Genomic DNA, 27,655 nt, shown 5'->3' with positions numbered 1-27,655 from the left:
GCAGGGAGGGCAGGCTTGGTGCTGGTGCCGTGTCTGGGGATAGGTGCTCAGCTGGATCTTGACTCGGCGCAGCAGGCCTGGAGCTGGGACAAGAGGGAGGAGATGCTCCAGCCAATTAAAAAGAGCCCATTTGGGAGGTGGAGGTGGGGCCAAACTCCAAGGCCCAGAAAGAGGCAAACTGGCACTTCTGGACCACCATACCGTCTGGTGATGCCACCTGCAGGGACCGGGTGTGTGGGAGCAGATGGGAGCAGAATGGGGAGACGTTCACCTGTATTAAGCTGAATTTTCCAGGCGGCACTGGGCCGGTGAAGTAGCCAAGGGGGGCACAGGCACAGTAGCCAAGCGGTCTCTGAGCACTCCAGGGACTCATCCCCACCATGCCCTCCCCCACCCCACTCACAGGTTCTCCCGCCTCTGCCCCCACCATGGATCACTCCTCGTTCAGCGGCGCACCCCGCTTCCTAACCCGGCCCAAGGCCTTCGTGGTATCGGTGGGCAAAGATGCCACGCTGAGCTGCCAGATCGTGGGCAACCCCACGCCGCAAGTGAGCTGGGAGAAAGACCGGCAGCTGGTGGAGGCGGGTGGTCGCTTCCGCTTGGCCCAGGACGGCGACCTGTACCGCCTGACCATCCTGGACCTGGCGCTGGGTGACAGTGGGCAGTACGTGTGCCGTGCGCGCAACGCCATCGGCGAGGCCTTCGCGGCGGTCGGCCTGCAGGTGGACGCCGACGCCGCGTGCGCGGAGCAGGCGCCTCACTTCCTGCTGCGGCCCACCTCCATCCGCGTGCGCGAGGGCGCGGAGGCCACCTTCCGCTGCCGCGTGCGCGGCTCGCCGCCCATGTCGGTGAGCTGGGCCAAGGACGGGCGGCGCCTGGGTGTGCTGGACGCCCCCCGAGTGCGAGTGGAGGAGAGCGGCGAGGCGAGCGCTCTGCGCATCCGCGCCGCACAGCCGAGAGACAGCGGCACCTATACGGTGCACGCGGAGAACCCGCTGGGCGCCGCCAGCGCCGCCGCTGGGCTGACGGTGGACGCGGAGGCAGAGGCAGCCAGCCCGCCGGGGGCCTCCACCGCCATGCTCCTGGCCCACCTGCAGCGGCGGCGCGAGGCCATGCGCGCGGGGGGCGCCCCGGCCTCGCCGCCGAGCGCCGGCACGCGCACCTGCACGGTGACGGAGGGCAAACACGCGCGCCTCAGCTGCTTCGTGACGGGCGAGCCCAAGCCTGAGATCGTGTGGAAGAAGGATGGACAGCTGGTGGTGGAGGGCCGGCGGCACGTGGTGTACGAGGACGAGCAGGAGAACTTCGTGCTGAAGATCCTCTTCTGCAAGCAGTCAGACTGTGGCCTCTACACCTGCACGGCGTCCAACCTCGTGGGCCAGACCTACAGCTCGGTGCTCGTCGTCGTGAGAGGTGAGCTCCTGGCGGCTGGCACGAAGTAGCTGTGCGCAGTGAGCACAGGCGGAGGTCCCTCCCCAGGCCTTCCATCCCTTCCTTCTAGCGGCTGCTGCTCCTGCCATTTCCCTATCGTGTAGAGAAATCCGTGGCTGGAGGTCTTGGCGGCTCTTGCTATGGTGTTTCATTGTCTTCGTGAAAGTAACGCACGTGTACAACCAAGTGCTTGTCACTAACACCCTCTCCCTCGGGAGATGGCTGCCCCGTGGCTGAGCCTGCCCTGTCCAGGCTGCGGGTGACCCAGGCATCCCCCCTCTCCTACAGGATGCTGGGAGGGGGGGGGATCTCCCCAGCAGAGCTGGAGGGAGGCGGAGCAAGGACAGACCTCGTGCTGGCCGCAGGCTGGGCTGGGGCGCAGACTGAACGTGACTCTGGGTCAGTTTGCAGGCTCCTGTCCCCAGCGCACCGGGGCAGCTGTGGACAACACCGTCAGAACTTGCTGGGGGACTGTTCCTTCTTGTTTCCTAAGACCACCCTCGATGTGGTTGGAGCAGCACCTCCACTTTTTCCCAGCTGTAGGATCTCCTGCAGGGCGCTTCAACCTTTGTGTGCGTGTGTCTGCTTCTTCGGTTTTTTTTTTTTTTGCAGGGAAGTGTGCTGGGGTTGAGCACTTTTTCAGGCCAGTACTTGTCCAGTGGCCTCCCTGCTGTGTGAGTCCAGCCTCTCTTGGCTGTCCGGGACCACCAGCTCAGGGGGCTGCCCCGCAGTGCTGCTTGCTATGACTTTACCTGCGTCATTTCTCCTTCTTTCTTCTCTCTATTCTTGGGGGCAGGGACTCTTTCCTTTAAGTGCTGTTCCCTCTCCACTGTCCTCCCTCCTCTGCTCTCCCCCTACCTCCCTCTGTCCCCGCTCCCTGAAGCTCCTCTGCCCTCTTACCCACCCTCTGCCCGCAAAGCCCCTCCAACACCTACGCTGGCTCCCTGCCCCCACCCCAGCCTTATACCTGCCTTACCCTGCCTCCTTCCCTTCTTGCAGCCTTTTCCCTGCCCCTCTGCACTGCCCCCTCACCCCCAGCCTCTGGCGCCGCTCCGGCCTGCCCCTCTTCCCCTCCCCGCCCCACTCATCTGGCCCTTCTTCTGCAGAGCCCACGCTGCCCTTCAGAAAGCGCCTGCAGGACCTGGAGGTACCGGAGAAGGCATCAGCCATGTTCCAGTGTGAGGTGCCGGCGCCGGACATGGAGTCTGCCTGGTACAAGGAGGAGACGCGGCTGTGGGCCAGCGCCAAGTACCTCATCGAGGAGGCGGGCGCGGAGCGCCGGCTGACGGTGCTCAACGTGTCCTCTGACGACGACGCCGTGTACATCTGCGAGACCGCAGAGGGCAGCCGCACGGTGGCCGAGCTGGCCGTGCAAGGTGAGCGGGCCGCGGGCCGAGAGACTGGGCAGCGTGTGGGTCTCCCAGGACCTGGGCCAGTGATCCCAGGATCCCAGGACACGGGGTGGGTCAGGGAGGGGCGGGGTGGGAACTCTGGACGCAGGGGCCGGAAGGAGGTGTGGGTGGGCAGGCCTGTGGGGGTCGCTCTGACCAGCTCTACCCACTGCCCCCTCGCCCCTGCTCCTCTGCCCACTCCAGGCAACCTCCTTCGGAAGCTCCCGAGGAAGACAGCAGTGCGAGTAGGGGACACGGCCATGTTCTGTGTGGAGCTGGCCAAGCCAGAGGGCCCCGTTCAGTGGCTGTGGAACCAGAAGGCGGTGGTGGCTGGGGGCCGGGTGGCCGTCACTGCTGAGGGCACGTGCCACACGCTGACCATCTCCCGGTGCAGCCTGGAGGATGTGGGTGAGGTGGCCTTTGTGGCTGGGGACTGCCGGACGACTACCCAATTTTGCGTGTCAGGTAAGGGCTGTGGGAGCACCTGTCGGATGGAGGGGCCCTGTCCCTGCCCACCCGCTGGGCCCTGCTCTGACTGTTCGCCTGCTGCGGGGAGCACCGTGCATTGTAGACTGCCTAGGTTGTCGGGAATGCCTAGGTTGTAGGTCTGGCTGTGGGCTGCGTGATTTGTCTGACCCTCCTCCATGATGGTCACACTAGGCGTCCGCAAAGGGCGAGTCCTAGCACTGACCCCCCCGCCCCAAGAAGCATAGCGTGTGGGGGAACATTGCGTGTGTTCTGTTTCTTGGCTTTTGGTGCTGTGACCAGCTGGCACAGGATCAGCCCTTTGCTGGGGCCAGGGGTGTGCCCCTGCACGTGGGTCTCAGCACCCTTGGAAGGGTCCTTGTGCCTTGTCTTAACCATCATCCAGCCCAAGATCCCAATGCACAGAGGGGGTCAAGGCTGAGAACTGGAAGGAGTCCCTTTCCAGGCTCCGTGGACAGCTCATGGTGGCCCTGGGCCAAGTGTGGCCTCTGAGGCCCGGGTACTTGTTCCACTGTAGACAGAGTAACGGTCACCAGCTGAGACTGGGGTGCCGGGCCCGCAGCACGGTCTTGGGCTGGCAGGCCCCTCGGGCTGTGGCCATTCCGGACCACCAGGGCAGTGCTCCCCCCCCACCCTGGAAGGGCTGGGAGTTCTGTCACAAGAACTTTTCCCTACCGTGGTATTGGACCCAGGGCTTGGGGAGGGGGTTCCCAGTTTGTGACAGGGGCTCGTCCTCTGCTTAGCTCCCAGGAGGCCGCCCCTGCATGCTCCTGAAGCCCCTGTGGTGAAGGCCCGGACAGAGAGCTCCGTGACTCTTGCCTGGTCCCCACCACCCCCTGGGGACCGCCCTGCTGCCATCGAAGGCTACCTGGTGGAGAAGAAGAGACTGGGCGCCTACACCTGGAGCCGGTGCCATGAAGATGAGTGGGTGACCACGCCTGAGCTGACTGTGGCTGGCGTGGCCGAGGAGGGGGAATTCCAGTTCAGGGTGTCAGCGGTGAACAGCTTTGGCCAGAGCCCCTACCTCGAGTTCCCAGGAACTATACACCTGGGTAAGTGCGGAAGGCTCTCTTCTCCATGGCACCCTGACGGCGGTCTGTGGGGCCATCTGCCTCTGAATCGCCCAGACCTAGAGTGTCGCCCAGTGTTGGAGAGGCCAGCGTGGCTCCTGCGTCCTCTTTGTGGTAGGGGGCTGGCCCAGGATCCTGATGCTATTGAAGGCTCTTTGGTGGGAAGGCCAGGTGACCCCAACATAGGACTCAAACCCCCAGGAACTGTCTGTGCCCACCAGCCCTAGGGCACGGGGCTACCCAGTGGGTCTGTGGGAGCTGAGGGGGATCTTGGGTAGCTCTAACTTGTTCTCACTCCACCCTGGGTCTGGCTTTCACTCAGGGTCTCCATGTGCTTGCCCAGTGGACTTCCTCAAGGAGGGGTTATTTGGGGCTAGGCTTTGGAGGGGAGGTGGGGAGGGGCCCAACTACCTCCTGAAGCTCTCACTCCACAGCTCCCCAGCTGGCTGTGAAAACGCCTCTGAAGGCAGTGCAGGCAGTGGAAGGCGGCGAGGTGACCTTCTCCGTGGACCTCACCACGGCCTCATCAGGGGAGTGGTTCCTGGATGGGCGGGTTCTCAAGGCCAGCAGCGTGTATGTGATACACCGGGATGGCACTCGCCACACTCTCACCATCCGCTCGGTGCCTGTCAGCCTGCACGGGGCGGAGCTCAAGTTTGTAGCTGACGGCATCGAGAGCAGCATCCGCATGGAGGTCCGAGGTAGGGGCCCTGTCTTGTGACCCCAGGGCTTCCCGAGGCCATGTTTCCTTGAGGGATAGGGGTGGGATGGAGTCCCTGCAGTCTCAGGGATCCTGGGAGATCTGTTGTGGCTTTCAGAGCAGCTGGATAACGTGGGGCCAGGCGGTGGGGTGTGCAAGGCCGTGCAAGGCCACTAGATGTGAGTGGAGGACAGTCTAAAGAGTCCGACGGCGCCAAGCTTCAGTTCTGTGATCTGTGTCCCCACCGCTTCCCTCCCCTCTCCCCTCCTCCCCTCTTGTTGTTGATTCTCTTCTTGTCCTGTGTCTTCTTTTCTTGCCTCTCGGAGTCCGTTCCCCCATATCTGGCTCTTCCTCCTCTGTCCGCTGGCACTTTCTGCCCCCATCCCCTTCCTCCCATCCGCACCCTGCTGTCCATGCCTTCATCCCTCTCCCCCACCCTCCTCCGCTGGTCACTCTCCTCCTTTCACCACCCTCTTCACTTACACCCGCTTGTTACCTGTCTGTGACTTCCAGCGGCCCTGGAGCTGACGGCCAAGCGTCCGGCACCCGCGGCGGCGGCTCGGGAGGTGCTGGCCCGGCTGCACGAGGAGGCCCAGCTCCTGGCCGAGCTTTCGGACCAGGCGGCAGCCGTGACGTGGCTCAAGGACGGACACACGCTGTCTCCCGGGCCCAAGTATGAGGTGCAGGCCTCAGCCGGGCAGCGGGCACTGCTCGTGCGGGACGTGAAGCGGGAAGACGCGGGCCTGTACGAGTGCGTCAGCCGCGGGGCCCGCATTGCCTACCAGCTGTTGGTGCAAGGTGACACGAATGTGTGTGTTCCTCCCCCCCCCAGCTCTGGAGAAGCCCTGAGTGGCAGGAGCCGCTGCCCTCGGCCCCCGTGGAGCAGCTCTGCCAAGCCCGTGGCGGGGAGTAGGGTGGGCTCAGGTTACCCTGGGGGAGGTCAGAGGTGTGTTGGGGGGGTGCTCAGCCCACCCCGTGGAGACAGTGGGGGAATGGGATGGTGTCAGGTGACCATGTGGGGAGAGCAGAGGTCTCTGGGCAGCTCTGCCGACCTCTTGAGGAGGCTAGGCGGTCAGGTCACCCCTGAGGGTAGGGTGGGGAACCAGGAGCCCAGCCAGCCCTGGTGGGAGGGTGGGGGCAGGACCTCTGCTCAGTAGGGGAGGGCGGCACTTGGTGGTTGAAAGTCAGCCGCGCAGTCTGCTCGGTCTCCAGGTCTGGGTGAGGGCTGCTGTCTACCACCATCCTGAGGCACGAGCGTCTTCCTTGACTAGCTGCGTGGGCACGTGTGTGGTTAGGGCTCTGTCAGCCCCCTGAGCTGCCTGTGTGCCCTTGTAGGCCTCACACCCTCTTTGCACAAGGACACGGCTGGTGGCTATGTGGGTGCCGTGGCGGGGAGCCCAGCCCACTTGGAACTGGAGACCTCAGACGCCCATGCGCACGCTCCCTGGTACAGGGATGGCGTGGAGCTCGGTTGCTCCTGCCGACACTTCTCCCAGGAGGATGTAGGCACGCGGCACTGGTGGTGCCTGCCTCAGGCACTGTGCAGGATGAGGGCACCTACTGGTGCTGAGGGGGTGAGGACTCTGGACTCCTGACTCTGTGTCTGTGGTCAGCGCCCTGCCTTCCGGGCTTGGTTTGTGGGGAGCAGTTCTGGCTGCTTCCAACTATGTTGCACTTGCAAGGCCAAGCTCTCTCACTTCAATTCTTCTGAGAATACTTGGGAGTAGGGGTAGTTACTCCTGGATTTGGGTAAAGAAACTGCCCACAAAACATATGTATATATATGTGTGTGTATATATGTATAGGAAGAATACAGGTTTGTAGTATAAAAAATAGGAAGGAAATTTAAAACCCATCTCTTCTTTGTAAAGATGAGGAAATGAGGCAGAGAAGACCTAGAAAGGGTTGGAAGTGTCCTTGGAAGGTTAGGTTTGGACCTTGGTAAGTCCGAGGTCCTGGCTCTTTCTTGACGCCATTGAGGTCTCTTGGCAGATTCTCCAAGTCCAGCTCTGCCCCATCCTGGCTTTGAGGAGGGTCTCTGCCTTGTCCCTGATGTGTCCTTCCATCTGCACACAGGCTGTAGGGCCATCTGCCCATCAGGAGCTTTGAGGCTGCTTCCCATCACACCCAGGAGTGCTTGGAGTACCTGGACCACCTGTGCCCATGGAGGGTCCCATGTGCAGCCCCTAATCACAAAGGATTTTCATGGTGGATCAGAGACTTCCAGGTCTAGAGCACAGCTCTGTCATGACTCCAGGACTTGGAAAACCTCTCTTGGGCAGAACCTCTGACTGTGTCTCCCTCCCGGTCCCTGGAGTCCTCATGGTGTTTTCCAGGGAGCAGCCAGCCCTGGGGGAGGTACAGGCCGAGGCGGGGGCCAGTGCCACCCTGAGCTGTGAGGTGGCCAGGCCCAGATGGAGATGATGTGGTACAAGGGTGGGAAGGAGCTGAGTGCAAGCTCAAGCGTGTGCCTGGAGGCCAAAGGCTGCACCTAGAATCTGGTAGTGCAGCAGGTAGGGAAGAGAGATGCTGAGGAGCATGGCTGTGAGACCAGGGGCCAGAAGGTCTCCTTCCACCTGGGCGTCACAAGTCAGTTGATGAAGCAGACATATAGCCACTGAACAGCAACAGGCCTGGAGGAACCATTTCAGTGTGGATGGTGGCAGTCCCAGCAGACTCAGTACGTCTGTGTCCGTCAGTTACACAAGTAGCCCTGGAGCAATCCATGGGCAGGAATTCAAGCAGCGTCAGTATGAGTGGCTCATCTCTGCTCTACATGGTGTTGGCTAGGACAGGAGGATCCAGTCTGGCTTCATCTGTGTGTCTGATGTCCCAGGGGGCTGGCTGGGATAGCAGGCCTCTCTCTTCTAGTAATGTTGTCTGTCTGGGACCATGCTTTTCTCTCTCCTTGCGACATCTCATTCTGAAGGCCTCTTTCTCCATGTGCATGGCCTGAGCTCCTTCATGTAGTGACAAGGTTCCCTTCAGGGAATAGGAGATGCTACGAGGTTTGTTAAGGGTTGTTTTCACCAGCCCCAGAGTGTTACATTCTGCGTGTTCTATTGCACAAAGCCAGACATAAAGTCAGCCTAGTTCCAAGGGATGCCTGACTCATTCGGGACAGTTTCTTACAGTCTACTACAGGAACATGGCTCTGTCTGTCTAGATCTTTCTTGAGCATGGGATAAAGATCTTTCTAATGCTTATTGCCTCATGCTCACAAGATGGCTTCCACAGCTCCAGCCATCGTGTCCAAGGTGGGAAGAACATGTGAGGACTGTGTGTGTGTTTGTTTTCTTTCCTTTTCACTACTATGTTGTCAATTATCACAAACTCAGCAGCTTAAAATAATGCCCATATGTTAGTTCATCGTCCTATAAATCAGAATTCTATAGATCTGGATTCTCTTTTCATGGTCTCAAGCGCTGGAATCCATGTGCCATCAGGCTGAGTTCTCTCAGGGTCTTTTCCAAGCTCATCCAGGTTGCCAGCAGAATTTATTTCCTTGTGATTCTGGGGTGTGTTCTGGCTGGCTGGCCCCTAACGGCTGTTTTTATGTCCTTTGCCACATGGCAACTCATGTCCACTCACTCTTAGGCTTAAAATCTCTTTGGCCAGGAAGTGCCCCCTCCGTTGTAAGGTCTCACCCGATTAGGTCAGCTCCAACCAGGAGGGTCTCCTTGTTGGTGAGTGAGCTCGTCGTCGACTGATGTGGGTGCTAGCTTCCTTCTGCAGAGTTTCTGCACAGCTGCACCTGGAGGAGTGTTGGGGGAGTAGCTTAGAGAGGGGCACGCGCACTGTGGGGTGGGGATCTCTGGACAGTCCAGCCTGGCACAGGGGTCACTGGCTCGTTCCTCTCCTCAGAGAACAGACACTGTCTGAGGAACCCGCAGCAGAGTTTCCCGATGCCCCCAGTGTTGCCTGGGTCCGATGGCCGTGCCTTCCAGGTTCAGCAGTGTGACACTGAGGGTGGTGTGGCTGGCCTGACTCTGCTGAGGGGCCTGTCTTGCAGGACTGGCTCGTGCCCACACCAGGGTGACTGTGCCTTGATTTTCGACCCTGACTTCGAGGCAGGCTGTGGAGGGATCAGCGTGTGGACGGGGTCAGACTCACCCTGGCTTCTTAGGAACCAGCTGACCTCAGGCGTGTTGTCAGTGTGTAGCCCCGTGAAGTTCATGTCTGCCTGGAAACTCAGAATGGGGGCTTAACTGGAAATGGGGTCTATGCAGATGACATCGGGGAAGGCATCACAAGGTGAGATAACCGTGGGTTAGGATGGGCCTCGAAGCCAGTGACAGGTGTCCTTTGAGAGAAAGAAGAGGAATGTTGGCAATACAGAGGCACAGAGAAATGGCCAGTGACAGTGAAGGAGGAGGTTGGGCTGATGCAGTCACAAACCCATGGCTGGCACCAGAAACTGGAAGTGCCTGGAAAGATCTGCCCACATTGCCTCAGGAGGGAGCTCGGCCTGCCCACACCTTTATCCCAGACTTCTGGTGTTCAGAACTGAAAGAGAACAAATTCCTGTTGTCTTAAGCCCCCTATTTGTGGTCATTTGTTCTGACCATTCTAGGACCTCATACACTTGCCTCCCACCCCCGTTTTCTCATCTTTTCGGTCAGTTCAGTTGCTCAGTCGTGTCCGACTCTTTATGACCCCATGGACTGCAGCATGCCAGGCTTCCCTGTCCATCACCAACTCCTGGAGCTTGCTCAAACTCATGTCTTTTCGAGTCGGTGATGCCATCTAACCATCTCATCCTCTCTTGTCCCCTTCTCCTGCCTTCAGTCTTTCCCAGCATCAGGGTCTCTTCCAGGGAGTCAGTTCTTTGCATCAGGTGGCCAAAGTATCTTTGCGGTGAGGGGCAATCATAGAACTACTGGAGCTGTCCTGAGGACACCCTGGAGGAGTGGTGTGGGCTGGCTCCCTCAGCACTGCTGGATTGAGATTCTGGGAGTGAGGTCGGTCAAGGGAGGAGGGCGGAGCTTTCATAATGGGCCAGAGGCCCAGTCACCAGGGCCCGGTGTCTGGTACTGGAGGATGAACCCAAGCAAGTCAGGCAGGGTGGCATTCCACCGAATGTGCATCAGGGCCTCCAGAAAGTTCTGGACGGTGATGTGGGAACGTCTGGGCACGTGCTTGGCTCCTGATCCTGTTGGGTAGTGTGTGCTCCTGTGCCTGAGTCCTGATGCTCTCACTTGCAGTGGGGCCCCCGGAAGCCACATCATTACTTTGTGTGGTGTCAGTTTTTCACCTGTATAATGGGCATAATGAGGCCCACCCAGTGTGAGGGCTGTCCAGGGAATTAGGTTGAGATGGCACTTGTCAAGGGGTGCACGTAGCACCCAGTCTACACTAATGCTCCGTCTGTTCTGCCCGTCCCCAAATTATTCCTCTGAGACACGCTACTCTAAATGTGAGACAGAAGCTATGTGTCCACAGGCTTGCATGGCTTTTTCACATTTGTCCACTCGAGTGATAAGCCGTGATGCCCTTTTGCATGGGCTGTGGGGTTCTTTGTGGCTGTGCAGAGGAAGCCAGAGCCCTGTAGGCCTCCGCAGTTTTATCCCAAATTGGTGGTCGTTGCATAAAACTTTTCTTTAAATTGACTCCTTGAAAAAGTTAATGTTGCCCATCTAAGCCCTCCTTAGGAATGGTGTCTGTGCAGTTTGGATTTGTTGTTCAGTAGCTCAGTTGTGTCTGACTGTTTGTGACCCTGTGGACTGCAGCACGCCAGGCTTTCTTGTCCTTCACCATCTCCCGAAACTTGCTCAAGCTCATGTCCGTTGAGTTGGTGATGCCATCCAACCATCTCATCCTCTATTAGCCCCTTCTCCTCCTGCCTTCAGTCCTTCCCAGCTTCAGGGTCTTTTCTGATGAGTCAGCCCTTTGCATCAGGTGGCCAAAGTACTGGAGCTTTAGCTTCAGCATCAGTCCTTCCAGTGAATATTCAGGAATGATTTCCTTTAGGATTGACTGGTTTGATATCCTTGCAGTCCAAGGGACTCTCAAGAGTCTTCTCCAACACCACAGTTCAAAAGCCTCAGTTCTTCAGCGCCCAGCCTTCTTTATGGTCCAACTCTCTGTACATGACTACTGGAAAAACATAGCTTTGACTATATGGACCTTTATCGGCAAAGTAATGTATCTGCTTTTTAATATGCTGTCTAGGTTTGTCATGGCTTTTCTTTTGAGGAGCAAGCAGTTTGGACTAGAGAGAATAATTCTGTTTTCTTCTGATATTTGATTTAAATATTTAAATTCATACACAACTGTTGAGACAGGTTCCATTTGCTCTCATTCCATTGGTGCCCTGCCATCCACTTCAGAGACTTGGATTAATGTCTTTAGTCCAGGTGAGGAGAAGTTGGGAACTGGGGTTCCTCGGTGACGAAGGGAAGTCTAAACAGTTAGTTCCCACCAAGAGAGTTTGATGTACTATAATAACATGCAGGGCTTCTCATGCGCCATTAATTTCAGTTCCTGCGTTTTTCTTTGTCCCCAAGCATTTTTACATATAAATATGCAATTGGTTTTGCTCCACTTACTTGCCCTAGGGAGGTCTTTGATAACACAGTAGTGTCAGTAATGTGGGGACTTTGTTATTTCAGCATCCCTCTGCATTTAAATTTAAAAAACAGAAACCTGTGAGAGGTGATTAAAACTAGCCAGTCTGATCGATGAGCTTGTGAAGTTTAATAGACTCATTTCTCTAAGTCTCCTTGCAGTAAGCAGAGCACTGAGCCCCCACGCCAAGGGGAGCTGGTCAAATGCAGTCCAGAGTTGTCATTGGTGAGCTTTACTGGGTATCTGTCGGTAGGACCATGGGCTTTCTACTTTGGACTGTTAATATGGAGGATTGTGTTGACTGACTTTTTAAATTGAGTAATTCACACGATGGGGCTTTTTTGTGGTTCAGTGGTAGAGAATCCACCTGCCAATGCAGGAGATGTGGGTTCAGTCCCTGGGTCAGGAAGATCCCCCGGAGAAGGAATGGCAGCCCAGTCCAGTATTCTTGCTGGACAATCCCATGGACAGAGGAGCCTGGTGGGCTACAGTCCATGGGGTCGCATATGAGTCAGACAAAACTTAAATAGCAACAGGTTCACATGCCATCAAATCCACCCTTTTATTACAGTGTGCAGTTCTTTAGTTTTTAGTATATTCATGGCAACCCTGCCACAGTCTAATTCTAGGCCGTTTTTATGGTCCCCCCCAAAGCAACCCGGAACCCACTGTTAGTCACTCCCTCAGTCTTTGGCAACTGCCAGTCTCCTTTTTGTCTCTATGGATTTGACTCTTCTGAACATTTCATTTAAATGGAATCATATGACAATATGACTTTTTGTGTCTGCAGTGAAAACATTGAGTCCTTTTCTTTTTGGTGGTGCCATGTGGCTTGCACTTAGTTCCCCGACCAGGGATTAAACGAAGGCCACAGCAATGAAAGTGCCATGTCCTAACCAGTGGACCACCAAAGAATGCCCTGATGTGTGGCTTTTTGTGTCTGCTTTTTCCATGTAATGTTTACAAGGGCCATCCTTACTATAGCATGTGTTAGTATTCCATTCCTTTTTATGGCCAAATAACATTCCATTGTATGGATGGGTCACATTTTTTCTATCCATTCATCAGCTAATATACAATTACATTGTCCCCACTTTTTGACTGTTGTGAATAGTGCTGTTATGAATATTCTTATACTTGGGTTTGTGTGAACATATAGTTCAGGTTCTCTTGGAATTGCTGGGTCATATAGTTACTCTGTGTTTAACTTTCTAAGGAGCTGCCAAACTGTTTTCCAGGGTGACTGCACCATTTTGCATTCCCAGCAAAGTGTTTGAAGGTTCTATTTTCTCCACATCCCTACCAACACTTGTTATTTTCAGTTTATTTGATTATAGTCATCCTGGTGGATGACTATCTTGTTGTTGTTTTGGTTTATATTATCCTGATGACTAATGATGTTGAGCATCTTTTCATATGCATTTGGCCATCTGCATATCTTCTTTGGAGAAATGTCTATTCAAATTCTTTGCTTATTTTTAGTTATTTATCTTTTTATTAACGAGTTGTAAGAGTTCTTTATTCTGAATAATAGATCCTTATCAGATTGATGATTTGCAAATATTTTCTTCCATTTACTTTCTAAATTGTGCCCTTTGACACACAAAAGCTTTAAAATTGTGATGAAGCCCAGTTTATTCTCTTTGGTTGTTTGTGTCTTAGGTGTCACATCTACAAAATCTTTGCCTAATCCAGGGTCAGGTAGATTGATACCTATGTTCTAATAATTTTCCCGTTTTAGCCCTTTAAAGGTCTTTTAGCCCAAAGACCTTTTAAGTAGGTCTTTGATCCATTTTCTGCTAATTTTTGTGTATGATGTGAGGTAGGGGGTACAGCTTCATTCCTTCCATGTGGATATCCAGTTGTCCTAGCACCATTTGTTGAAAATAGTTTTTTCCCATTGAATTTGGCATCCTTGTTGAAAAATCAGTTAACCATGAATTAAGGATCTGCTTCTGGAGACTCTTATCTTTTTCCATGTTTCTGAGTCTTTTTTCCCATCGCTGTTCCCGTTTACTCCAGCAGTCTCCACCCCCTTCTGCCTGGCCCGGCCAGAACAGGAGTCTCCTCACCCCACCCTGGGGCCCAGCCTGAGTCACCCTTCTTCCCCTACCCCCCACCAAGCACTGGGGCCCAGGAGACAGGCTGAGCTAGTCTGAGCCGGGGAGGAAGCCAGCATCACCTAGTCCCTTCCACTGTCCAGGCTGTGTCCTGTAGGGTCAGAAGGGAAGTGGGGAAATGGGGGGGACAGGGTAAGACTTTTGCCCAGAATAGGTAAGAGGCAGGACACTTCTGCCAAAGGAAGAATCTCAGCCAGATGACTAAACGTGGTTGTTGTTCAGTTGCTAAGCCATGCTAAGCCATGTCTGACTCTTTGCGACCCCATGGACTACAGCATGCTAGGCTCCCCTGTCCTTCCCTTATCTCCCAGAGTTTGCTCAGATTTGTGTCCATTGAGTTAGTGATGCTATCTAACTATCACATCCTCTGCCAACCCCTTCTCCTTTCACCTTCAATCTTTCCCATCATCAAGGTCTTTTCCAGTGAACTGGCTCTTAGAATCTTCAGGGTTGATTTCCTTTAGGATTGGATTTGATCTTCTTGCTGTCTAAGGGACCCTCAAGAGTCTTCTCCAGCACCACATTTAAAAGCATCAATTCTTTGACAATCAACCTTCTTTATGGTCCAACACTCACATCTGTGCATGACTACTGGAAAAGCTGTAGCTTTGACTATATGAATCTTTGTAGGCAAAGTGATGTGTCTGCTTCTTAATAAGCTGTCTAGGTTTGTCATTGTTCCTTTCTCCTGGGTCCTGGTGTGCACAAGGTTTTGTTTGTGCCCTACAAGAGCCTTGTTTCCCCATTCCTCTGTAAGTTCTGTAATCAAATCCCCTGTGACTCCAAAGTCAGATTCCCTGGGAATTCTCAGTCCCTTTGCCAGATCCCCAGGTTGGGAAATCTGTTGTGGGACCCAGAACTTTCTTAACAGTGCGAGAATTTATTTGGTATAATTGTTCTGCAGTTTGTGGGTCGTCTGCTTGGCAGCTCTGTGCTGGGTTAATGGCGACCTCTTCCAAGAGGGCTTATGCCACAGATTGTGTGACCAGGTCTGCTCCACCCAGAGCCCCTGGAGCAGGCCACTGCTGACCCATGCCTGTGCAGGAGACAACTGTGTGGACCACAACAAACTGTGGAAAATTCTTAAAGAGATGGGAATACCAGACAACCTTACCCGCTTCCTGAGAAATCTGTATACAAGTCAAGAATCAGACATGGAACAGTGGACTGGTTCCAGATTGGGAAAGGAGTATGTCATGGCTGTATACTGTCAGTCAGTTCACTTCCGTTCAGTCGCTCAGCCGTGTCTGACTCTTTGCAAGCCCATGAACTGCAGCACGCCAGGCCTCCCTGTCCATCATCAACTACCCAAACTCATGTCCATTGAGTCGGTGATGCCATCCAACCATCTTATCCTCTGTCGTCCCCTTCTCTTCCTGCCTTCAATCTTTCCCAGCATCAGGGCCTTTTCCAATGAGTCAGTTCTTCACATCAGGTGGCCAAAGTATTGGACCTTCAGCTTCAGCATCAGTCCTTCCAATGAATATTTAGGACTGATTTCCTTTAGGATTGACTGGATGGATCTCCTTGCAGTCCAAGGGACTCTCAAGAGTCTTTTCCAGCACCACACTTCAAAAGCATCAATTCTTCGGTGCTCAGCTTTCCTCACAGTCCAACTCTCACATCCATATATGACTACTGGAAAAACCATGGCCTTGACCAGACAGACCTTTGTTGACAAAGTAATGTCTCTGCTTTTTAATATGCTGTCTAGATTGGTCATAACTTTCCTTCCAAGGAGTAAGTGTCTTTTAATTTCATGGCTGCAATTACCATCTGCAGTGATTTTGGATCCCCCCAAAATAAAGTCAGCCACTGTTTCCACTGTTTCCCCATCTATTTGCCATGAAGTGATGGGACCGAATGCCATGATCTTAGTTTTCTGAATGTTGAGCTTTAAGCCATGTACTCTGCGTAAGTTAAATAAGCAGGGTGACAATAATGCTTATTTATGTATATTGTCACCATGATTATTTAACTTAATGCAGAGTACATCATGCAAAATGCTGGGCTGGATGAAGCACAAGCTGGAATCAAGGTTGCTGGGAGAAATATCAACAACCTCAGATATGCAGATGATACCACAGAAAGTGAAGAGGAGCTAAAGAGTCTTTTGATGAAAGTGAAAGAGGAGAGTGAAAAAGCTGGCTTAAAACTGAACATTCAGAAAACCAAAATCATGGCATCTGGTACCATCACTTCATGGGAAATAGATGGGGAAACAGTGGAAACAGCGACAGACTTTATTTTCTTGGGCTCCAAGATAACTGTGGATGGTGACTGCCGCCATCATATTAAAAGACGCTTGCTCCTTGAAGAAAAGCTATGACCAACCTAGATAGCATATTAAAAAGCAGAGACATTACTTTGCCAACAAAGGTCCATCTAGTCAAAGCTATGGTTTATCCAATAGTCATGTATGGATGTGAGAGTTGGACTATAAGGAAAGCTGAGTGCCAAAGAATTGATGCTTTTGAACTGTGGTGTTGGAGAAGACTTTTGAGAGTCCCTTGGACTGCAAGGAGATCCAACCAGTCAATTCTAAAGGAACACATGTAAATCCATGGCTGATTCATGTCAATGTATGGCAAAAACCACTACAATATTGTAAAGTAATTAGCCTCCAACTAATAAAAATAAATGAAAAAAAAAAAAAAAGGGAAATCAGTCCTGAATATTTACTAGAAGGACTGATGCTGAAACTCCAATACTTTGGCCACCTGATGCAAAGAACTGACTCATTTGAAAAGACCCTGATGCTGGGAAAGATTGAAAGCAGGAGGAGAAGGGGACGACAGAGGATGAGATGGTTGGATGGCATCACTAACATGTTGGAAATGAGTTTGAGCAGTCTCCGGGAGTTGGTGATGGACAGGGAAGCCTGGCGTCCTGCAGTCCATAGGGTTGCAAAGAGTCAGACATGGCTGAATGACCAAACTGAACTGAGGTTTGTCATAGCTTTCCTTCCAAGGAGCAAGTATCTTTTAATTTCATGGCTGTTGAAGCCCAAGAAAATAAAATATGTCACTGTTTCTACTTCTTCCCCTTCTATTTGCCATGAAGTAATGGGACTGGATGCCATGATCTTACTTCTTTTTGATGTTGGTTTTTTTTCTTTCTTTCTTTTTTTAATTGAAGGAAAATTGCTGTAGAATTTTGTTGTTTTCTGTCAAACCTCAACATGAATCAGACATAGGTATACGTATGTCCCCTCTCTTTTGAACCTCCCTCCCCACCCCACCCCTCTGGGTTGATACAGAGCCCCTGTTTGAGTTTCCTGAGCCAGGCAGCAGATTCCCATTGGCTGTCTATTTTACGTATGGTAATGTAAGTTTCCATGTTACTCTTTCCATACATCTCACCCTTTTTTCCCCTCTCCCCATGTTCATATGTCTGTTCTCTATGTCTGTCCTGTAAATGAATTCTTCAGTACCATTTTTTGGATTCTGTATATATGTGTTAGAATATGATATTTATCTTTCTGACTCACTTCACTGTGTTTGATAGGTTCTAGGTTCACCCACCTCATTAGAACTGACTCAAATACATTCCTTTTTATGGCTGAGTAATACTCCATTGTGCATATGTACCACAACTGCTTTATCCATTCATCTATCCATGGACATCTAGGTTGCTTTCATGTTTGAGCTATTGTAAATAGTGCTGCAGTGAACAATGGGATACATGTGTCTCTTTCAACTTTGGTTTCCTCAGGGTATATGCCTAAGAGTGGGTTTGCTGGGTCATATGATGGTTTTATTCCTAGTTTTTTTAAGGAATCTCCATACTGTCTTCCATAGTGGTTGTATCAATTTACATTCCCACCAACAGTGCAAGAGCGTTCCCTTTTCTCCACACCCTCTCCAGCATTTATTGTTTGTAGACTTTTTGATGAGGGACATTCTGACTGGTATGAGGTGATATCTCATTGTAGTTTTGATTTGCATTTCTCTAATAATGAGCGATGTTGAGCATCTTTTCATGTGTTTGTTGGCCATCTGTATGTCTTCTTTGGAGAAATGTCTGTTGAGGTCTTTTTCCCACTTTTTGTTTGGGCTGTTTGTTTTCCGGTATTGAGCTGTATGAGCTGCTTGTATATTTTGGAAATTAATCCTTTGTCAGTTGTTTCATTTGCTGTTATTTTCTCCCATTCTGAGGGTTGGCTTTTCACCTTGCTTATAGTTTCCTTTGCTGTGCAAAAGCTGTTAAATTTAATCAGATCCCACTTGTTTACTTTTGTTTTCATTTCCATTACTCTAGGAGGTGGGTCACAGAGGATCTTCCTTTGATTTATATCATAGAATATTCTGCCTATGTTTTCCTCTAAGACTTCTATAGTTTCTGGTCTTACATTTAGGTCTTTAATCCATTTTGAGTTTATCTTTGTGTGTGGTGTTGGGAAGTGTTCTAATTTCATTCTTTTACATGAAGCTGTCCAGTTTTCCCAGCACCATTTGTAGAAGAGGCTGTCTTTGCCATTGTATATTCTTGCCTCCTTTGTCAAAAATAAGGCACCCATAGGTGCATGGGTTTATTAACATTGGGTTTTAAGCCAGCTTTTTCACTCTCCTCTTTGACTTTCATCAAGAGGCTCTTCAGTTCCTCTTCACTTTCTGTGGTATATTCTGCATATCTGAGGTTGTTGGTGTTTCTCTCAGCAATCTTGACTCCAGCTTGTGATTCATCCAGCCTGGCATTTCCCCTATATACTCTGCATAGAAGTTAAACAAGCAGGGTGACAATATACAGCCTTGATGTACTCCTTTCCCAGTTTTGAACCAGTCCATTTTTCCATGTCCAGTTCTAACTGTTGCTTCTTGACCTGCATACAGGTTTCTCAGGAGGCAGGTAAGGTGATCTGGTATTCTAATCTCTTTAAGAATTTTCCAGTTTGTTGTGATCCACACAGTCAAAGGGTTTAGTACAGTCAATGAAGCAGAAGTAGATTTTTTCCTGAAGTTCCCTTGGTTTCCCTATGAGTCAGTGAATTTTGGCAGTTTGATATCTGGTTCCTCTGCCTTTTCTATATCGAGTTTATACATCTGGAAGTCCTGTTCACATACTGCTGAAGTCTAGCTTGAAGGATTTTGAATATAACCTTTCTAGCATGTGAAATGAATGCAGTTGTATGGTAGTTTCAACATTCTTTGGCATTGCTTTCTTAGGGATTGGACTGAAAACTGACCTTTGCCAGTCCTGTGCCTACTGCTTAGTTTTCCAGATTTGCTGACACATTGAATGCAGCACTTTCACAGCATCATCTTTTAGGATTTCAAATAGTTTAGCTGGAATTCCATCACCTCCATTAGCTTTGGTTAGAGTGATGCTTCCTAAAGCCCAGTTGACTTCACATTCCAGGATGTCTGACTCTAGGTGAGTGACCACACCATCATGGTTACCCATGTCATTAAGACCTTTTAAATATAGTTCTTCATGTGTTATTGACACCTCTTGTTAATCTCGTCTGCTTCTGTTAAGTCCTTACCATTTTTGTCCTTTATCATGCCCATCCTTGCATGGAATGTTCCCTTGAGATCTCCAGTTTTCAAGAAGAGATCTCTAATTTTTCACATTCTGTTGTTTTCCTCCATTTCTTTGCATTGTTTGTTTGAGAAGTCCTTCTTATCTGTCCTTGCTTTTCTCTCGAACTCTGCAATCAGTGGGTATATCTTTTCCTTTCTACCTTGCCTTTCATGTCTCTTCTTTTCTAATAGCTTAGACAACCACTTTGCTTTCTAGCATTTCTTTTTCTTGGGGATGGTTTTGGTCACTGCCTTCTCTACAGTGTTAAGAACTTCTGTCCATAGTTCTTCAGGCACTCTCTCTACAAGATTTAATTCCTTGAATCTATTTGTCACCTTCACTGTATAATCATAAGGGATTTGATGTAGGTTGTACCTGAATGACCTAGTGGTTTTCCTTACTTTCTTCTCCTGAATTTTGTTAATAATGCACACAATGTCAAAATGTCAGTCTGAAAATCTCTCCCCCTATCCTTTCTAAGGATGGCAGTCAACCAAGTATTTCCACTAAAGTTGCAGTTGCACAGGAGCAAGGAATGTTTAAAAGTCACACCAGCAGACTGATTCAGATGAGAAGGGCCCCAAGGTTGGGTGGATGAAGAGAAACAATGACGTAGTCCGGGAGCCAGCTCAACTCTACTGCTTTTTCTTCTTGTGGGGAGTCTGCCTTCCAGTAGAAGAGTAGCTGAACAGTAATGAGGCTGTTGCAGAGAGAAGAGACTACAAAGGTTCCAGACATGAGGGGGTTTCCATTTTCCTGAATGGAGGTGACGATTTGGGCCAGGGAATCCCCAAAGAGCAGAAAGACTATGATGGCTGAGAGCTGCGCCCACATGGTACTTTGTGACTGCCCGGAGCAGCCTTCTCACCACCAGAGCCGGCATGTTGGAGGTCTGGAGCGGGGTGGTTACAGCCTGGGGCGTTAGTGGTGAAAGCAGCAGCAGCAGGTCCAGGGTGAGGCTCACTCGGAAAGCAGCACCGCTCACGTCTGTACCCTGTAGTGCAGGACCAGGACCAGGACCGGGTGATTGTCTGGCGCATCAGGAACAGGGCTTCACCAGAAGAATCTGCCCTGGTGGCTCAGTTGGTAAAGAATCCGCCTGCAATGCAGGAGACGTGGGTCCGATCCCTGGGTTGGGAAGATCCCCTGGAGGAGGCCATGTCAACCCACTCCCTTATTTTTGCCTGGAGAATCCCGTGGACCGAGGAACCTGGCGGGCTACAGTCCATGGGCTCACAAAGAGTCAAACCCAACTGAGAACTCAGCACAGAGCATGGTCCCAGTCAGTGCTGCTGGCTCTAGCATTGCCGACTGAAGACTCAACCCGTTGACACTCTGCCCCCAACATTTTAAACACTTGGAGCAGCTTTATCTGACGTAGGCCAGCCACAGTGCCCAGCCCCGGGGCTTTGCTGAGGAGAATCTTGAGGCCGGGAACTTGCTTAGCATAAAATAGGCCTCACGTGGAGACCACGTTTTTGGACACACCCTTCCTGCTGCTCAAATTTTAAAGCACCAAGCTGTACGCCCGCTGAGTTCCATCTCTCCTGCCTTTGTTTATGCTTTGGCAGCAAAGTTTATCCTCCCACCTTTGCGCTCCTCTTCCTTGACACCATCTTGTTTTTTTCTGGACTCTTTAATTTTACTCCATTGATGTATATGTCTACTATAGTCTGGATTATTGTAACTTTGTGGTGAATTTTGAAATTGGGACATGTGAATCCTTTAAACTTTTTTTCCCAAACAACATTGATTTGGCTATTTTAGGTCTCTTGCATTTGCACATAAATTTTAGGATCATCTTTTAAAAATTTTACAAAAACGACAGGTCGTATTTTGATTGGGATTGCATCCAGTGTGTAGATCAATTTGGGAAATACTGACACCGTAACAACATTAGTCTCCTAACCTACAATATGAAATGACTTTCTATTTATTTTGGTGTTTTAACTTTCTTTCAATTATTTTATAGTTTTTAGTGTGCAGGAATTGTGCTTAATGTGTTAAGTTTGTTGCTAAATATTTTATTCTTTTTCATGTTACTGTAGATGGAATTATTTTCTTAATTTTCTTTTAAATTACTCATATTTAATGCATAGAAATAGACTAGATCAAGAAATAGACTTGATCCATATGTACTTGAGCAATAGTGGTTGGTCTGCTATCCTGCAGCCTTTCTGAACCTATTTATTTACTCTTAGTTCTTTTGTGAATGCCTTAGGATTTTCAATAGGCAAATCATGTCACCTGCAGATAGTTTTACTTCATTTCCAGTCTGGATGCCTCTCATTTTGCTTTTGATTACTGATTAAATTTTTTTTACTTGTTACAGGTCCATTCAGAGTTTTTCTATTTATTCTTGTGTTAGTTTTGATAGTTTATGTGTTTCTGGGAATTTCTCCGTTTCATCTAGGTTATCTAGTTGGTATGTAGTTGCTTGTAGTATTCTCTTATAATCCTTCTAATTTTTACAAAGTCTTTATTGATGTCCCCTGTTTTTTCCCTGATTTTAATAATTTTAGTCTTCTGTGTTTTTCTTGATCAGCCTAGATAATGTTTTGTCCATTTTGTTGATCTTTTCAAAAAACCACCTTTTGGTTTCCTCAATTCTTTCTGTTGCTTTTGTATTCTCGATTTTGTTTATCTGTGCTATAATCTTTTATTTTTTTCATTCTTCTGAGCTTAATCTTCTTTTTCTTGTTTCTTAAGGCATGAAGTTAAGTTAATGATTTGTAATTTTTTTTTAACATTGGCCTATAATTTATAGCTCTGGATGGCAGGAAACTCTGAATCCTGCTTTCAATGCATCTCATAAGTTTTGGTATGCTCTGCTTTCATTTTTCATTCATCCCCAAATATTTTCTAATTTTCCTTGTAATTCTCTCTTGAGTGTATTGTATATCTTTGACATGTGATTGTGAATTTTCTAGTTTTCCTTCAGTTATTGATTTTTAGTTTCATTCCATCATAGTCAAAGAGACTCTTGGTATGCTTTCAGTCTTTGAAGATTTATTGAGACTAGTTTTATGACTTAACATATATTAGAGAGTGTTCAATATGTACTTGAGCAAAATGTGTCTTTTGTTGCTGTTGGGTGGAGTGTCTGCTATAATTCAGTTGGGTCTGGTTTCTTGTGTTGTGTTTTTCATGTCATATTTCTTTATTGATCTGTTATTCTGTCCATTATTCAAAGTAGGATATTGAAGTCTTCAGCTGTTCTTGGAGAACTGTCTCTTTAATCTTCTAGTTTTCACTTCGTATGTTTTGGAGCTCTCCTGTTGTGCTTACGTTTATAGCTGTGTTATCTTCTTAATTAATTGGCTCATTTAATCAATATGTAACATCATTAATCTATGTGCTGTGCTGTGATTAGTTGCTCAGTCTTGTCAAACTCTTTGCAACTCCATGGAGCCTGCCAGCCTCCTCTGTCCACGGGATTCTCCAGGCAAGAATGCTGGGGATCATCCCACCCCAGGGATTGAACACAGGTCCTCCTCATTGCAGGCGGATTCTTTACCTTCGGAGCTACCAGGGAAGCCCAGTCTAAAATGATATACATTATAATATAATGTCTTGTAATGTCTTTTCTCTCTTTTTTTTTTTACTTAAGTATGGCCACCTCAGGTCTCTACTGATTGCTCTTTGCATGGAGTATCTTTTCACTTTCAACCTAGTTGTATGTCTGGACCTCAAGTGAATCTCTTATAGACAGCACTTAAATTCATTTTGTGGTGTTAATTCTTAAAAAGAAGGGCTTACTTCTGCTATTTTGTTCTCTGTTTCTTGTTTGTCATATCTTTTTGCTGTTGCTTCTGCATTACTGTCATTTATGATTAATTGATTTTTTTTCTAGTGTGCCATTTTGTTACTTTTTCATTTCTTTATGTATATATACATTCATTTTTTCTTAAGTTATTACTCTGGGGATTTGTCATTATCGTATAGCTTTATAATAATCAAGTTTGAAATTATATGATTTTAGTTTCAATTAAAACTGCGTATTTACAACTAGTGCCCCAAGCTGAATGTTCTTATTGTCACAAGTTATGTCTTTATACATAGTGTATCCATTAACTTTGTAGTTTTATGATTATTGTTTATACCTTTTTTAAAGTCATATAAAAAACAAGATGAATTACAGAATAAAAATGCTACTGGCTTTTATATTTACTTGTGTAGCTACGTTTACTGTTCTTTGATTTTCATATGGTTTCAAGTTATTGTCTTGTATCTTTTCATTTTGAGCTGAAAGATTCCTTTAGAATTTTTTGTAGGACAGTTGTGTGTGTTTTTTTTTTTTTTTTGTAGGACAGTAGGATAGCAAAGAGATCCTTAGCTTTTGTTTATCTGGGACTGTATAAGTTCTCTTTCATTTTTGAAGGACAGCTTTGGCAAATCTAAAACCATTGGCTGATAGTTTTTTCTTTTAACAGTTTAAACTCATCATCCCACAGCCTTCTGGCCTCTGTGGTTTCCAAGAAGAAATCAGCTATTTGTCTTATTGAGGAGCTCTTGTGTGTGACAGGTCACGTCTTGCTGCTTTCAAGAGTCTCTCTCTCTTTTTTGACCTTTGACAATTTGACATACATTGTCTTAGTGTGAATCTCTTTTAGCTTATCTTCATGGAGTTTGTTGAGCTTCTTAGGTGTATAGATTCATGTCTTTTATCAGTTTTGAAAGTTTTTGACCATTTCTTCAAATAATCTCTTTGCCCCTTTCTCTCCCCTCCTGTGGACTCCCATTATGCATGTGTTGGTACAATCCATGTTGCCCCACAGGTGTCTGAGGCTTTGTCCATTTTCTTCATTATTTTTTCTTTCTGATCATCAGACTAGCTAATTTCAAGAGAATCTTTAACTTGAATGATTCTTTCTTTTGCCTGCTTAAATTGGCTGTTGAATACCTCATTAGTGAAGTTTTCATTTCAATTATTATACTTTCAAAATTTAATGGATATTATTTATTTGGTGAGACATTGTCCTCATGTATTCCTTTATTTCACTGTAAATTGTTTCCTTTAGTTTTTTAAAAGCACACTTAAAATAGCTGATGTGAAGACTTTTTCTAATAAGTCCAGTATCTGGATTTTCTCAAGCACGGTTTCTGTTAACTGCTTCTTTGCCTGTATATGGGCCATGATTTCTTGTTTCTTAGCATGTCATGTAATTCTTTGTTGATAACTGGAATATTAAATGATAATATGTGGAAACTCTGGAGTTCAGATTCTCCCATCCTCCCTGGTGTTGGTGTTGCTATTTGCTTTTTCTGCTATTGTTTGGATGTTCAGTGACTTTTCTGAGCTAATTCTGTAAAGTCTGTGTGTGTGTGTGTGTGTGTGTGTGTAAGATACTGAAGTCTCCTCAGTTAGCTGATTGGTCAGCTAATGATTTCACAGTGATTTCCTTTGATGTCTGTAACCTGCAAGTCTCCCAGTGTTTGCCAGGGGACTTTGTGTGGGTGTTGTTGCATGCATGTAACTCAAAGCCATATCCACCTTTGCCTTTACTATAGGCTTTGATGAAGCAGATGTGTGAATTTAGGACCTTCTCGGGTGTCTTCTGAGTATCATGTATGTATGGCCTTCTACATGCCCAGGAAGGGGTCAGAGCTTTTCAAAGCCATCTACTAACATCTCATAATCCAGCTTTTCCTTTTAAGCCTATTGATTAGCCTGTTGTCTGCCAGTTGTTATCCACAAACCCAGACAGCCATGTTCAGTAATTGCCTGTGCTTATTTTTAACAAACACCCATGGGGAAGAGCTGTTTTTACTTGGTGAGCTTCTGTTCAGACTTGGATAATGAATAAATAAAGACAGCCTTGTGAGTGGGGCTTTGCAAGGAGCCACTAGTCAGCTTAAATAATGACTGTTCTCTGGGAATGGAACTTTGAAAGAGCCCTCCTTTCATTCTTTACCCTGCCAGGGGGCTTCCAGGCTGCTGGTTTTCATTGTGATAGTGGACGGTTGGTTTTCAAGGCTACGTCAGAACCATGGAGAAGGGTATGAGGATTGGGCAAGTTACAACACAAACACCACGTCTTGCTGTTCTTACCAAGATGTGACTGTTTTTCTTGACTGTGTGCTCCTCAGATTGCTAATAAGCCTTTGGTTAATATCCAGAGCTTTGGGAAAGTTGATTACAACAATTTTTGCAAATGTCTTAATTGATTTCATGGAAGAGAGTTTTTTAAAAAAGTTATTATTTTGCCATTTTTGCTCATGTGTCTTGGGATGATTTTATTTTTATTTTTTTTTCAGTTTTATTTATTTATTTATTTTACTTTACAGTATTGTTTTGGTTTTGTCATACATTGACATGAATCTGCCATGGGTGTACATGTGTTCCCCATCCTGAACCCCGTTCCCACCTCCCTCCCCATCCCATCCCTCTGGGTCATCCCAGTGCACCAGCCCCGAGCACCCTGTATCATACATCGAACCTAGACTGGCAATTCATTTCATACATGGTACATGTTTCAATACCATTCGATACCATTCTCCCATATCATCCCACTCTCACCCTCTCCCACAGAGTCCAAAAGACTGTTCTATACATCTGTGTCTCTTTTGCTGTCTCACATACAGGGTTATCATTACCATCTTTCTAAATTCCATATATATGCATTAGTATACTGTATTGGTGTTTTCTTTCTGGCTTACTTCACTCTATATAATAGGCTTCAGTTTGATCCACCTCATTAGAATTGATTCAAATGTATTCTTTTAATGGCTGAGTAATATTCCATTGTGTATATGTACCATAGCTTTCTTATCCATTCATCTGCTGTTGCTTCCATGTCCTGGCAATTATAAACAGTGCTGCAATGAACCTTGGGGTACACGTGTCTCTTTCAATTCTGGTTTCCTTGGTGTGTGTGCCCAGCAGTGGGATTGCTGGGTCATATGGCAGATCTATTTCCAGTTTTTAAAGGAATCTCCACATTGTTCTCCATAGTGGCTGTACTAGTTTGCATTCCTACCAGCAGTGTAAGAGGGTTCCCTTTTCTCCACACCCTCACCAGCACTTATTGCTTGTAGACTTTTGGATAGCAGCCATTCTGACTGGCATGAAATGGTACCTCATTGTGGTTTTGATTTGCATTTCTCTGATAATGAATGATGTTGAGCATCTTTTCATGTGTTTGTTAGCCATCTGTATGTCTTCTTTGGAAGAGATGTCTGTTTAGTTCTTTGGTCCACTTTTTGATTGGGTCATTAATTTTTCTGGACTTGAGCTGCAGGAGCTGCTTGTATATTTTTGAGATTAATTCTTTGTCAGTTGCTTCATTTGCTATTATTTTCTCCCATTCTGAAAGCTGTCTTTTCACCTTGTTTATAGTTTCCTTTGTTGTGCAGAAGCTTTTAATTTTAATTAGGTCCCATTTGTTTATTTTTGCTTTTATTTCCAGTATTCTGGGAGGTGGGTCATAGAGAATCTTGCTGTGATTTATGTCAGAGAGTGTTTTGCCTATGTTTTCCTCTAGGAGTTTTATAGTTTCTGGTCTTATGTTTAAATCTTTAATCCATTTTGAGTTTATTTTTGTGTATGGAGTTAGAAAGTGTTCTAGTTTCAGTCTTTTACAAGTGGATGACCAGTTTTCCAAGCACCACTTGTTCAAGAGATTGTCTTTTCTCCATTGTATATTCTTGCCTCCTTTGTCAAAGATAAGGTGTCCACAGGTGCATGGATTTCTCTCTAGGCTTTCTGTTTTGTTCCATTGATCTATATTTCTGTCTTTGTGCCAGTACCATACTATCTTGATGACTGTGGCTTTGTAGTATAGTCTGAAGTCAGGCAGGTTGATTCCTCCAGTTCCATTTTTCTTTCTTAAGATTGCTTTGGCTATTTGAGGTTTTTTGTATTTCTATACAAATTGTGAAATTATTTGATCTAGTTCTGTGAAAAATAACATTGGTAGCTTGATAGGGATTGCCTTGAATCTATAGAATGCTTTGGGTAGTATACTCATTTTCACTATATTGATTCTTCTGATCCATGAACACAGTATATTTCTCCATCTATTTGTGTCCTCTTTAGTTTCTTTCATCAGTGTTTTATAGTTTTCTATGTACAGGTCTTTTGTTTCTTTAGGTAGATATGTTCCTAAGTATTTTATTCTTTTCATTGCAATGGTGAATGGTATTGTTTCCTTAATTTCTCTTTCTGTTTTCTCATTGTTAGTGTATAGCAATGCAAGGGATTTCTGTGTGTTAATTTTATATCCTGCAACTTTACTATATTCATTGATTAGCTCTAGTAATTTTCTGGTGGAGTCTTTAGGGTTTTCTATGTAGAGGATCATGTCATCTGCAAACAGTGAGAGTTTTACTTCTTTTCCAATCTGGGTTCCTTTTATTTCTTTTTCT

The 27,655-nt window shown here is 47.7% G+C and overlaps 1 protein-coding gene across 1 annotated transcript in view; it reads left to right on the top strand.

The window, feature by feature from the left end:
• The first annotated feature begins 428 nt into the window (after window positions 1-428).
• The window catches only part of OBSCN (obscurin, cytoskeletal calmodulin and titin-interacting RhoGEF), a 235,604-nt gene continuing 208,377 nt past the window's right edge, over window positions 429-27,655 (top strand). Inside the window, exons 1-7 of the mRNA XM_061149525.1 lie at window positions 429-1,413; window positions 2,538-2,807; window positions 3,027-3,287; window positions 4,052-4,360; window positions 4,813-5,079; window positions 5,592-5,876; window positions 6,414-6,641. Coding sequence (XP_061005508.1) covers window positions 429-1,413; window positions 2,538-2,807; window positions 3,027-3,287; window positions 4,052-4,360; window positions 4,813-5,079; window positions 5,592-5,876; window positions 6,414-6,641 — 2,605 coding nt within the window. The remainder of the gene's footprint in view (window positions 1,414-2,537; window positions 2,808-3,026; window positions 3,288-4,051; window positions 4,361-4,812; window positions 5,080-5,591; window positions 5,877-6,413; window positions 6,642-27,655) is intronic.

This window comes from Dama dama, chromosome 9, assembly GCF_033118175.1.
Source record: "Dama dama isolate Ldn47 chromosome 9, ASM3311817v1, whole genome shotgun sequence".
Lineage (NCBI taxonomy): Eukaryota > Metazoa > Chordata > Mammalia > Artiodactyla > Cervidae > Dama > Dama dama.
This window is presented reverse-complemented; position numbering and strand designations above follow the sequence as displayed.